The following is a 13,727-nucleotide window of genomic DNA, read 5'->3' on the forward strand; positions in this document are numbered from 1 at the left end:
TCGTGATGCTCTTTGGTACCAATTTCCTGGTCGGCCAGAACAGGGGCTGGATTTCTTTCAAGGCTCAGGAGGCATGAGGAGGTATAAGTTTCTAACCCTGAGATTTGGCTTCCACCCCGCTATGAATGATGCCTATAAATTTCGTTGCACACGTTAGTATTTAATAACCTTTAAATAATTCACAGGGAAAAATTCTGTCTCCACATTTAAACTGTAACACATGAAATATTTGATATCCCCCAAATCTGTTTACTTTCCGACCAAAGAAAAGTTTTTAAGTGGCTTTGTTACTGATCCTCATTACCAACAGTTCTTCTAAAAATATTATTTCTAGTATATATGGAAAACTGACGATTACAATGGAACAACTTAAATAGGATTAAATCCATAGGTTTTAAATACACAGTGGACTGTGAGTTCCATCATTTTTATTTCTCAGTGCCTAGTACAAATAGTATTAATTATTAACTAATGAATATGTGTTGACTGAATGAACAAGTGATAACCAAAGTCAACAGCCAAAATGCATTCTCGGAGATAAGCACGGGCAGGCTGACTCATTTTCATGTATATTTATTGAATTTCTAATATGTACCGGACACTGTGCTGAGGACTTGCGCATCTACTCCTCACACAGCTCTGGTGTGTGGGTGTTAGGATATTGTTTTTGAGGTATGCAACCTGAGACACAGAAAAAGTGAAGTAACTTACCCAAGAATCCAAAACCAAATGTTCTAATTCAAAGTCCAAGGTTCTTTCCTTGAGTTTTCCCCAAATTTATCTAATCATAGCAAATACCTGAGTGCTTATTACTGTAGCTTCCCAGACTCCTCCTCAGAAGATTCTGACTCAGCACTTGGTGGTGGTCCTGAATCTATACATCTAATGTACATCTCTGGTGATTCTGAGAAAATTTCCAGGGGTCTTCAGTCCTGTCTGCCCATTACAATCACTTTGGAAATGTTTAAAAAACTGCAGATGCCATGGAGTTTTTAAACAAACCATGAGAGGTAAGAGAGAAATATTTTTAAATTCTCCAGATTATTCCAGTGCACATCCAAAGCTGAGAACCACCGGGCTCAGCTCTCCTAGGCTGACAATAATATTTAATGGGTTTACCCAGCCTCCTCTAACCACCTCTCCACCTCTTGCCTTTCTTCCCACCGAAAAGCAGTTCTACCACAATGTGGGCCAGGAAAAAGCGGAGACGTTGTAAGAGAAGAAAGAAACAGAAGGAAAGGAGATCAACAAATCATTTGTGACAAGTGATTAGTGAAAAGAAAATGAGAGCTATCGAAGGTGGTAGGGGGAGGTGAGGGACAAAAACAAAGATGTGAGATTCATCACTGAAACTATTCAGTAACCCTGAGTGAAAGTTAAATAAAGCTGACACTCCTGTGAGCATTTTGCTCTCACATAAAAATCATGCTCTTTTCTATGGAAGTCAAAGCAATTTTTACATATTCATATATTTATCCTGCCTAATGACAAGGGTTGAGGATCAGAAATTTCTGTCTGTATGTCTTCATCACTCTTATTTTACAAGTGGGAGCACTGAGGCATGCTGGGAGAATGAAGTCACTTTAGACCTCAGGGTTGGGGCCGAGTGACCCACCTGGTATTGTCTCCAAACTGGTTCCCTGGCTTTGTTGCCACTGCTGCTGTAAATTATGCATATTTTCTTCAACTGCAAAATGTTTGTGTACATAGACCACTGTGATTCAATATTTGGGAGAGTAGGAACGTGGTAATACCTTTATATAATCCTTCATTCCTGGACCTCAACAGAGGGTCCAAAAGGATTGAAGCAAATTAATTCTGAAGGGAATTTGTTATACTTTTATAATCACAGAGATGACTGTAGTTACATGGCATATGCCTGTTGGATCTGCTTCCAACGGGATGAAAACAAAAGAGAATTGAAGTGCAGAAATTATATGTGTCTATACAATTCTAGCAGGGGGAATGATGTTTTTAAACTGCTGATTGTGATTTAGCAAATGCTGCATTCTTCTGCGAATAAGTAGTATCAAAAAGAAAACCCAATGTTCTCGCTCCTGCCTTCCTGGCCCGAGGAGCCCTTCACCCTCACTTAATGAAATGGAACGGTCGATGCCTTTAACTCCTCTCTCATTTAATCTCATTAATGCAGTCTCTTGGGATCCTAGTGGTGGGGTAACACAGGGCCAGTCGTCAGACCTCTAGTGAAAAGTGTAATATTTTTCAGTTAGATTTTTAATTGCTACGTCAAAATGTGTGAGAACGAGCTCAAAACTAAAGCTGATGCCACTGGTGAGTTTTGCATTTTCTTCTCTCTTCTGACGCTTAGCTGTATGAACTCTCCTCCAGGCAAGAAAGTAAGCATTTATAAGCTCTCAGCGAAATAAATTGATGGCTACATGTGGGGACAATAAAATATTTTCTGAGTTGACAATGTATATAATAAATAAGTCACTAGGCTTTATTTGACACAGGAAAATATATTTATATATAAATATTATCATATCCTAAAGTAAATTACCAAATGCATAAGTTTTGAGATTGAATTCAAGTAGTCATCTGCCACGTTACACTGACATGAGGTTAACAGTGTGAACATTCTTGTCACAGCTTTGTAGCTTTGATTTTAGTCATTGCGTTGCTATCATTATGATCACTTCACTTTTCTATCTTTTTTAAAAATTCAGTTTCTAAATATATTATACCAGACCCTTTTTCATATGTAAGAAATCTATTTTCAAAAAAGTCTATTTGGTTGAATGATTATTATCAATGAGATGAATTATGTTTTTTTCTCCTAAATTCTTTACAAGTTAGTGTACAGTTCCCTAAACACACATTATCTCGTAACACAGGCAGGTTTGAGCATTTGTCTTAAAAATGTTTCAGGGCAAAATGACACATGATTTGTTGCCATTTTTTTGCCAGTATTAAATAGCAATGAACAACAGTTGGAAATATTAAAATCTAAATTGATATAATTGTTTCAAATAATATAAACCTTAATTGTTCAAAAAAAGTTACCAGTTTTCAAAAGAATTATTCAATTGTTCAAAAAAAGTTACTAATCAAAACTAAAACTCCTTCAAATATTATATGAACTCAGAGTCACATCTTTCTACAATGCTTAGAGCTTCCTGGTGCTTGTATTTTTACAAAAGAATAGATATTGTTTTGATGCAATTATTTACCAGTTTCAAAATATATGTAAGGACTTCATTGGTGAAGTAAGCCATTACCAGCAGATTGCGGTTCTGACATCAGTGGAGTCTTTAAACAATCATTTATCCTTACTACTGACAGATTTGCTCAGGATATTGTTGCTATTGTTGTTTAGAAATTAATAACACTGGACGTATTAACGTCTATGTGCTTAATCCTCTTTGCGTCTGAATCACAATTAAGCAGAGGCTCACAGGTGAACAGAAGTGTTCCTTTCTCCTCTGACTTGCTGTAAAAAAAAGAAAAGAAACATGACTTTTCCTTCTGTTGTAAAATGACGTAAAACACAGTGTTTGATTTTAGCTTATATGTGTGTGTTCACACACACACACACAAACACACCCCTCATTGTTTTTAATGAACTGTATGAACAAAAAGTCTCTTTATACTTTGCAAAGAGAACCAAATGTTTTTCTTCTTCCTCTTAAATTTTGGTGGAATTAAAAGGAATATCCTAAATTCAAGCTGCAGCTTTTTTTTAAAGTTACTATGGTAGAATATTAGATGCTGTGCTTAGCAATTTCTGGTTTGCACCAGTCTTTTTCTTCTGTTATTTTTCCCCAAAATAAACATCTCTGCTAATTTGAAGTAATTCAAACCTCTGATGAAATAACCAAAAGAACGCACTTTTTCCTCCCAATTCAATCCACCTGGTAGCATCACAACACCTTTGGCATAAATTAATGTATAAGAAACACGGCTTACAAATAGGACAACCATAAGTACGTCCATGCAAATGTTATTATAAACTGTCAAACAATGATGGTGAGTTTTCTGCTTGTAGGAAAAAACAGTTCAAAAGAAACTTGTTAAAATGGAATTTGAAAATCACAGTATCTGTTCTTAGTACTTGGTCATCGTTGTTCATACAACTCCTCACCAGCTTACATAAACACTGAATAAAGCTGTTAGGGATTACGTGCAGCATGCTGGATCTGATGAGCTCAAAAATAAGATAGCTCGGGTCCTATAATATTTAGGATTATGCTGGTAATCTCTTTAGGGGAAGTGTGCAGTCTCAGCAGAACAGGCACTTCAGTCTTGGAGGGAGCTCTGCACTAGTAACTCTACACCAGTTGCGTGGTTAAGCCTTTGCTTACATTGATATAGGGCCTTTGTGATGTTTAGCATAGGGTGAAATTATAAGGGAGAGCTTCTAGAGTGACATCCTAAATTACTATTTGAGCACTAAAATAATTTCTGGTGCTGTGTGCAGATGAGAGTGCCTTCCTTTAAATTCTACATCTTCTTTCTGAAAAATGCTATCTATAAAGATGAACTAAACCAAACATGCCTTTCTCCAATATCTGAACTTGTTCTTGTCTCTAGAGATGAAGTAAAAATCAAGATTGTCTCTCCAATGCTAACAATTTCTTTTCATTTCAAGATTCGATGCTGAAGTAATGGGCGCTAAATTGCAAGTTTGCTAGAACATAACAGTGTAGCTCTCACTGCAGAAACTTGCAATGTATTTTATTATTGTAGCATAATCTGTGTTAAAAACAAAATCAAAGCTCTTGCAGATAATCCAAAAAATGAGTTCCTAAAATCTAAGTTCTTCTAGAATGATCACTGGTGTCATTATTTGTCCAAGATGTTCTCACATAAGTGAAACCTCCCTAATGACGTTGGAATGCCTATTCATACAAATGTTTCCTTAAATCAACTCTCTGATGGCAAAGTCCTTGGGGCTACTGGTAGTGATTGTTCTTTTTCCATTTCATTGTCTCTCTCTGACACACAGAACAGATGTAAATATCTCACCTATGTTCTAAAATTTGTTTATGTAATTATCTGATGCATCAATGACTAAGGGTATATTAAAAAACAGTAGTGTTTGTAAATATGAAACAGTGACAAATAATGCTACTGTTTAGTTTTTGGCCATCCAAGTAAATTGTAGGGTATTATGAGCCAGTTAAATAAAGTTATTATTACGTTAGGAAGAAAAAATGTTAACATGATACTATATGTTTATATGGTTAATATGGTACTATGTGGTTATATGGTTATATGGTACTCTCTTTTTAACACATTTCCAGAAATTTCATCTTCTTTGCCAACAAGCAGAAAGAGACTTTTTTTTAAATTTTCGAACTCTCTGAACAAGTGCTGAGGACTTCGGGAATGTTCTCTACTGCTTCTGTCAATGAAGGGAATGAGAAATAGTATTGTGTGCTTTCCACCTCCAATTTTGTTACTTGGGGTTTTCTTGGTGTGTGTGTGTTTAATTAGTTTTCCTGTTCCAACCTTTGAATTGTCTATCTTCAGATACATAATTTAATGGTTTTATTTTTATGTTTACCAAGCATGTCCTTGTTAATTGGTCTTTTCAAATATTCTTGAAAAGAATGTAGTATAGGAACCACATCTTAGGGCACAGTGCACAGTAACACTAGGATGAACCATATGAAATCGCCGATGTTGACTATTTTCTTGCACAAAAAGGTGGCAATTTCCTATGATTCAACCTGACAAATGTGACTACAGATAAAAGATGGTTGGTTGATAATTTTAAAAGCATTCTGCTCCTATTTACTTTTCATCTAACCCCATTAACTAGGTCCCCAAAATAAATTTACCTAATCTGGAATTTTCACTCCCATAATTGGATTTTCCTCTTTCAATCTTTAGTTACCGATTTTAAGTTTGCCCTCTGCCTACATATTTACTGCTTGAAACCCTGCCCACTTTCTGAGACCCAGCTCAAAAGCCACCTCGTCCACCAAAACTTCCCAGCTTCCCCCAGCTGAAATCAGTGTTTTCCTCTTCCAGTTCATTTAGCACTCATCTCCGTCTGCCCTATATTTAGGTTATTTAGACCTGTGTGTGGTTGTACACTCACTGCATTCATTCTGAAAATAGAAACCTGGTTTTGCATATATCGGTAGCCTAAAATAAACAAATGTTTGCTGAGTTGATTATATTTAAAGTACTCCTTACTTGTCTTTGCTGGGCTGTCTCAGATGATCCTCACTACCTCCATCAAAAGAAGCACTTTTGTGTAATTCAATTATTTGTAATAATTAATAGAATTTTTACAAGTACAGTTTTAGATTTACAAAATAATTGAGCAGAATTCCATATATCCACTCACCCCTACACATACAATTTTGTCTATTATTAATATCTTGCCTTAGTGTGATACATTTGTTACAATTAATGAACCAATACTGATACGTTGTTAACTATAGTCCAGTTTACATTAATGTTCACGCTTTGTGTTGTACCATTTTATGGGTTTCGACAAATGCATAGACATATAGCCATCATTACAGTATCGTCCAGAACAGTTTCACTACCCTAACAATTCTCTGTTTCCCCTATTTATCCCCCCGTCCTCCCCCGAATCTGTGGCAACCATTGATTTTTTTACTGTCTCTATAGTTTTGCCTTTTCCAAAATGTCTTATAGTTGGAATCATATTGTATGTAGCCTGTTCAGGCTGGCTTCTTTCATTTAGCAATACGCATATAAGATTCCTCCATGTCTTTTGATAGCTTAACAGCTCATTTCCTCATATCACTGAACAATATTCCATTGTCTGGATGTACCATAGATGGTTTATCCCCTCACCTATTGAAGGATATCCTGTTTGTTTCCAAGCCTGGTCACCCTGAATCATCTGTGAGACCTGGTGTGTGGAGTGTCACCATGTCTGCCCTCCCTCAGTGAAGGGGGTGCTATATAAACATGAGCTTCCTGCGGATGGCTTCAGCTAAATGGTGACTAGAGAAATGGGCTCAGAAACAAATTAAGGAACTAGGAGAGACAGGTTTTTTCACTGAAGCAAAATAATTGCTGTTTTCTTCTTTTTATAACTGGGAAAATTAGCTATCAAGTAGAGTACATGTCTTCTTTTTTACATAAAGTTCTCTTCACAGAGGGTTGGGGTTTGGGGGCAGATACCCCAAGAGGTAAATTGTAGAATGTCTTCCCTTTCTTCCAGAACTTCTCAAACTTTACTGTGCATATGAATCGCAGATACTGTCACAATGCAGATTCTGACTATGTTGATCTAGAGTAGGACCTAAGTGCCTGTATTTCTATCAAACACCCAGGTGATGCTATCACTGCTAGGCAGGGACCACACTTTGAGGAGCGCATCTCAGGACCACATTATGATAGACGAGAGGAATACGATGAGTATCCATCATGACTACTGAACTCGGTGTTAACTAATCTGCCTCCACTAGAAGCGGCAGCTTTCCAAATGTTTCATTCCCAGAATTATCATGGAGAGCTGAAATGAATTCATTTCTGTTTTAAACATTGTTGGACCTCCTTACTTCCACAAAAAGAGTAAACTTTGTACAATTCAACCTTCAAAATAGAAATTATTTTTTAATCTTCTGAAAAGAGGCTTTTTCGTTGCATCAGATATCGAGAGAGTTAGCTGGCGGCCACGACCCCAAGAGTGAGTCCACAGAAGAGGGAGGACACACCACCACACAGTGTTATAACATGAAGATGTAGCACAGCTGACGATCATTAAATCTTCAAAGGAAACCCAGTACACTGGGTGTTAATTACAGTCATGCAAGATGTAGCTGGAAACACACTGGTTTCTTTTTCTTCTGCCTCGTCAATTAATGACCAGAGTTTTTGTAACTAACCCTTCAATTGTCCTACCGCCTTTTGAATAAAGGGGAAATGCCTAAAAGACAATAGCAGAAACAACATTTCCAGAATCCTGTAAAGTTTTTCATTTCCCTTAATGCCAGAGAAATTAAAAATTCCATCAGTTCTCAGAGTAGCTACAACTGTAATTACCTGGACATCATAGAATAGTTCTTCTCAAACTTGAATGCCGTCCTGGACAGCTTGATAAGAAGCAAATTCTGATTCATTTGGTCTTGAGTAAGTCTTTACAGTCTGCATCTCTAACATGCTCCCAGGTCACGCTAATGTCACTGGTCTACAGACCACACTGTGAGTGGTCATGGAAGACATGAACTGCTTTCAACCTAAATGATGCCAGGTCGTACACACACATTATCTCATAATTAAAACTTTGACACAACAGGATGTATTTAATGGGAATTAATTCATAAATTATAAGTTTAAAACCCCTACAGCTTATAAAAGTGATTTGCTTTGCTTCCAAGGGGTATGTTTAGCTTATTATCAGTAATTGCTATTAATGATAATAATAATTGCTGTCACTGTTCTTTGTGGGTCTCATTCTCTGTTGTTTCAGTCTTCTGAGGAGTTAGGGTAGGCAAGCAACTTGTTAAGGGTAAATGTTCCTATGTAAAAAATAAATCAACTCCTTTCATGATAATCCTACAAATCATGTCTTTGAAAAAACCCTTTTTTTGCCATTATCATATGATAGTAAGTTTTTCCTATTCCAGCTTCCAATGATATATAGGGAATTTTAATAATATAAAAGTAAATGTTATACTTAGGTCATTCAGAAGTTATCTATCAATTAAACGGAATAGAAGGCTCACATAGACCACCACCCAGAATATTACAAGGAAGAGTTTGAAAAGAAAGGGAGACCCCAAATGCGGACATATGTGAGGGCATTTGGATAGGAATTAGAGTGCGCTGAATTTCATGCACTACATTTGATACTTAAGCAAAAAGCTGGGATTAAGGTGCTGTGTGCCCTGATGAGATATACGTGAACACAAACCTGATCCGCCGTCAGGAATCTTTTAGAATCACCACATAGCATGATATAAGAGCAAAAACTCAAAGACTTTTACTTTTTTCCTGAGGGTCTCCTTTTTCCACACTTCCATCCCACCCTAATCTTGGGGGCCATTTTCTGATAAATCAAAGTTACCGTGGAACCAGATCTTAGGAGTACCTGCTTCATCCTTTGGGTTTGTTGTTATGTGACATTGAAGATTTTTATATCTAATAGAGGTAGATATTTATCAGTCTGCCAGCGAGAAAGGGAAAGAGTAAAAACAGGGATTTTAACTTGGATTTGCCACAAATGATAGCTGAGATACAATTTGGGTAGATAAGATACAACTTTGGCTCTTGAGACCATCTGCAAAAGGATTTTTAACCAAAATAGCCATCTTTATTGGAAGTTTTTATATGTGCAAATTGTGATTCACTCAGACATTAAAAGTTTTTCCTGTACCGCCTGCTTTTAGCAAAACTGTAAAATTCTGGAAAACAGAAACTGAGAGGAAAACCCAGTGTGCAGGAAAGGGGATTATCATCGACGGGGCAGATGCTTCTTATTTCTCTTAAGGGAAAAAAAAAGGTAGAAAACAAAAGATGCTGCAAGTATAGCCTGAAACCGAAGGCCAGGAAACAGGGAGAGAATTACTGGTCATGCCCTAGTATTCCCAGATTCTAGCCTTGTCCCCAGGTTTTATTTCCTTTGCAAATGGTTTACATGCTCCAGAGAATTCCTAGTTAATAGCTTGATTCATGTATTCTTCAATGGGAGCCTTATCATATCATATGAGAAGCACCTGAGGGTGTAGTCCAAAATATATATCCACCCAAATCTCAAGATTCTGATTTCTTCTCCCAGCCCCCAAATCTGGAAAATTAGTATTGCTTAAAGCCACTTTGATAAAAGGGAGGATGTCAAATCTCTTAATTGTACTGAAAGAAAAACAAATTAGGACCACTGCTTTAAGGAGTTATAAATATCCTCTTTTGAGCTCCATAGAAAATATAAAAAAGAAGTATGACCTGGACTCTGTCCTCAACGGGCTTAAAGTGCCCAGAACATAAAAATGGCCAGGGTGAGTTGTAAGAGATGAAATGGTAGGAATTGAGAGCATAAGAGCACACAGTAAAAATGTTTCCTAAACAGTCCATTGTTACTCCCATTCCTGATGGATGCTTTTAAGAGTTAAGGTATTTTGATGGATCAAAGTGATACATTTTCCAGTTAGCTCAATAGCCTGGATTAGTTACTCTAACTTAACACCTACCTTCACCAGCAGGGGGTTCTGAGGGAGCAGAACAAAAGATATGTCCATTTTGATAAGGAAGAAGAATTGAACACGTGGTGGCTTTCTGAGATGTCGTGGGAGGGACTCTAAGCAAGGAAGGCCCTACAGGAGATACTAGGAGGAGAGAACCACCATTTTCAAAGAACAAACAAATTTTGATGACTCTCTAATTGTTGAAGGGATCTCCCTTCTAAATCATGGGATATTCAATTAATTTTACTTCATAAATTGTTCTGAGATAAAACATCAAATTATTTTAAATATTTCATGAAATTCCTTGACATTGTAAGAATATTACTTAAAAAAAACCCCATGTATGATCGCTTTTATGAACAAAAAAATTAATTGGTAAATAAAATTTTAACTATAGTCCCCACGAAGGATTACCAATAGAAAAATACAAGCGAGAGGAAGATATAAAAAATGGAAACACTGAGAAATGAGCATATCTCAAGGGCTTTTCAGCTCCTCTGTGTTTGTCTCTCAGACAATGCTGTTGTTGAGTTACTCAATGAATCAAGCAAAAGTATAAAAGTCGAACTCCCTCCTCAGCTTCCTTATAACACCCTTCATTGTCACAGCTGGTGAGGTCCAAGCCACCAAATCCTCCCCAGGTGTTCAGTCTGAAACCACGATAAGTAGCACGTCACCAGATCTGTATTCACCACAAGACAATTGCACAGGAGGCTATGGCTGGTGTTATGGCAAAACGTTCAGAAATAGCAAGCACTGGAGCAATAATATGATCTGTTGTTCTCATCAGTGTCTGAAATACTCTGCCTCAAAGATGTGCTTTATAAAATACATAGAATGAACTATGAAGCAGTAGCTCAGAGGCAGTTTATTTTAAATGAGAGAAGAGGAAAAGGATCGGCACCTTAAATTATTTAAATTTATCTTTCCCTATTATAAACCTCAACAGATCTATTCTGCCATAAAAGGTAAAAATGGTCATACGTTTTCCAAACCGATAATCCCTTCCCACACACAGCACCACACAAATACCTTTTTAAGTGAATTCTTTCTCTTTAAAAATACTGTTAAAATGTTTATGGCTCTTCAGGATTACATGTGGAGCTGGGATTATAAATATGTATAAATATGCAGATGTTCTATCGAATCATTCTTTATCCCGTTTGTATTTCCGAAGTTGTGTAAGATAACCTTTGTGGCTTTCAAAAAGATCTTCTCACACCCCACGGGGCAAATTACCTCTATTTTCATTTCCTTTAGAGTTAGATCATTTTATAATTAAGAACTTATTGAAGCAGATTCTCCCCACGTGTAAGTTACTCCCTGGGGAGTAATTTATGCAGAGTGCTCTGACTTAATATCATAGAAGCCTAACAACTGTACAATGGATACCTGGGATTTTAGTCAACTTTGCAAACATTGTAAAGAATCCACTGTTTGAAAGGTTATCATAAAAATTAAAAAAAAAAACCCACAGTACAAATAACTTATAGTGTCATTCATCTGTTTTTTTAATGATAAGATTTTTAATAAAGGAATAACAATATGGCTTGTCTATGTTTTTGTCCAAAATTGTTAGAGATATCAGTTAACAGTGGTGCTGTTGATGATGATGATGATGAAGAGTGACATTTTGTAGCTCTTTACTATTTACAAGCGCTTCTACATAAAATATCTCATTTAATCCTCACGAGTCTATGAAGTTTGTCAGCTAAGCTTTATAAACCAGAAAACAAGGTCAGAGATTTGATCTTAGCCATGGCCCCAATCACTAACAGATTATGGACTGGAACCCAGGCGAACAGAACAGAACAGAATGACATCAAATCTCAAGTTTTCCCCATATCACAAAATCTTGAAAGGCTGGTCCAGTGGCATATCAGTTAAGTTCACACACTCTGCTTTGGTGGCCCGGGGTTCACCAGTTCAAATCCCAGGCGCGGACCTATGCACCACTTATCAATCAATGCTGTGGTAGGCATCCCGCATATAAAATAGAGGAAGATGGGCACAGACGTTAGCTCAAGTCCTATCTTCCTCAGCAAAAAGAGGAAGATTGGTGGCAGATGTTAGCTCAGGGCTAATTTTCCTCAAAAAAAAAAAGATCTTGAAAACAAGTACTAGTTCATGTAATCTGAAAGCTAAGAGAAACAGGACAGTTCATGTAATCTGGAAGCCAAAAGAACAGAAGCAAATAGAAATAAATAGTTTAATAAGTATTTTCGTTGACTTTAGTTGTCTCTTCTCCCAATGTTTTTATCATTATCTCTTTAGCTGGTGCTATTGGAATAACATAGGAATTCAAAATTGTATTTGTATTTTATCTTTGCAGGAGGCAGACAAAGGGTTACTGAATGAAATATCAGAAAATTGGCTAATTTCTGATTGTCATCTCCCAAGTCAACTCAAAGACATCATTAACCACCTTGATCCTCAGTTTTCTCATATGAAAAATAGGGACATAACGCTGCTTTTTTGCTCAAAAAGGTCATTTGAAGTTCCTGTGAAATATTTAATTTCAAAAGATTTAATGGGCTACCCTAAAGCTGAGTATTATCTTTTTTAAAATGTAAAACAATAAGACAAAGAGGATTATATCTTGCACTTATTTGTTTTGTATATTCAAGGGTAAGAAACTGTAGAAAAACATCCAAGTAGCAGATTGATGTACAAAGCATTTTGAAGCATATTTTGCATAACTATTTTAAATTGGGAGTGGGAATAGCAGTTCTTCCTAGTGTGTATAATTTTAACAACTCTTAGAATACTATCAGAGACGTAGGAATTACTACATTCTAAATAAAGTTTATCCCATGGATTCACCCATAACCTCAATCCTGATAACTTAAAGTCATCTTTCCAAAAGGTTCTATATACAGGTGCCTACAAGACATCACACCAAATAGCACACATGCAAAATGGAAATCCCCTGCCCCACCGTATTGCACAAAATAGTTGCCTTACCAACGTCCCCCTTTTGTGAAACCTACTATTTAATCTCAGCCTGAAAGCTAGGAAGCTAGAAGCCTCTTTGTCATCAGTTTCCACCTCTGTATCCTTTCTGTCATTTATCTTCTCTCCACTACCTTTGAACTGTCTGTCTATTTGCTTCTTCCTCTCCATTTATTCTGCCACCAATGTAATCCACGCTTTAATCTCCTAACACCCAAGTCAGGAAAAGCCTTTTAGTTAGTCTTCTCCTTGCTTCCAGTTAGCCTGGCAAACTCACCATTCTAAGGTACTCAAACCACCACTTTCATCATTTCTTTACCTGGTTCACTTCCTTGATTCCTACGGCCAGTGGAACCAGGTGAAAATTCCTCCACTTAATTCCCAGGAGCTCTATAATCCGATATCACCCCCTCTATGCAACCATATGACCCAAGTTTCAATATAGCCAAGTTGTTTGTTTCAGTGATCACAAGCCATAATCATTCTGGACCTCCCTCATTCCATTCTGCTTGCAGAAATGCCCTCTGCCTTTCACTCCAGCCTAAACAAATCCTACACAGTCTTCAAAATCAACCAAGCTGTCTTCATCTCCAACGAAACTATATCAGTTCCTAGTTAAGTCCCCACATACTTTATCATTTT

General features: G+C 36.9%; 1 protein-coding gene across 2 annotated transcripts in view; it reads left to right on the forward strand.

Moving 5' to 3' along the window:
* RORB (RAR related orphan receptor B) overlaps positions 1-13,727 on the forward strand; it is a 177,921-nt gene that overhangs the window by 114,585 nt on the left and 49,609 nt on the right. The window contains exon 1 of one of the 2 annotated variants that reach the window (XM_070495633.1): positions 2,158-2,292. The exons of the other annotated variant lie outside the window; for it this stretch is intronic. Within the exon in view, the coding sequence (XP_070351734.1) occupies positions 2,253-2,292 (40 nt within the window). The 5' untranslated portion in view covers positions 2,158-2,252. Of the gene's footprint in view, positions 1-2,157; positions 2,293-13,727 lie in introns of those variants that run through there. 2 annotated transcript variants of the gene reach the window in all.

This window comes from Equus asinus, chromosome 23, assembly GCF_041296235.1.
Source record: "Equus asinus isolate D_3611 breed Donkey chromosome 23, EquAss-T2T_v2, whole genome shotgun sequence".
Classification (NCBI taxonomy): Eukaryota; Metazoa; Chordata; class Mammalia; order Perissodactyla; family Equidae; genus Equus; species Equus asinus.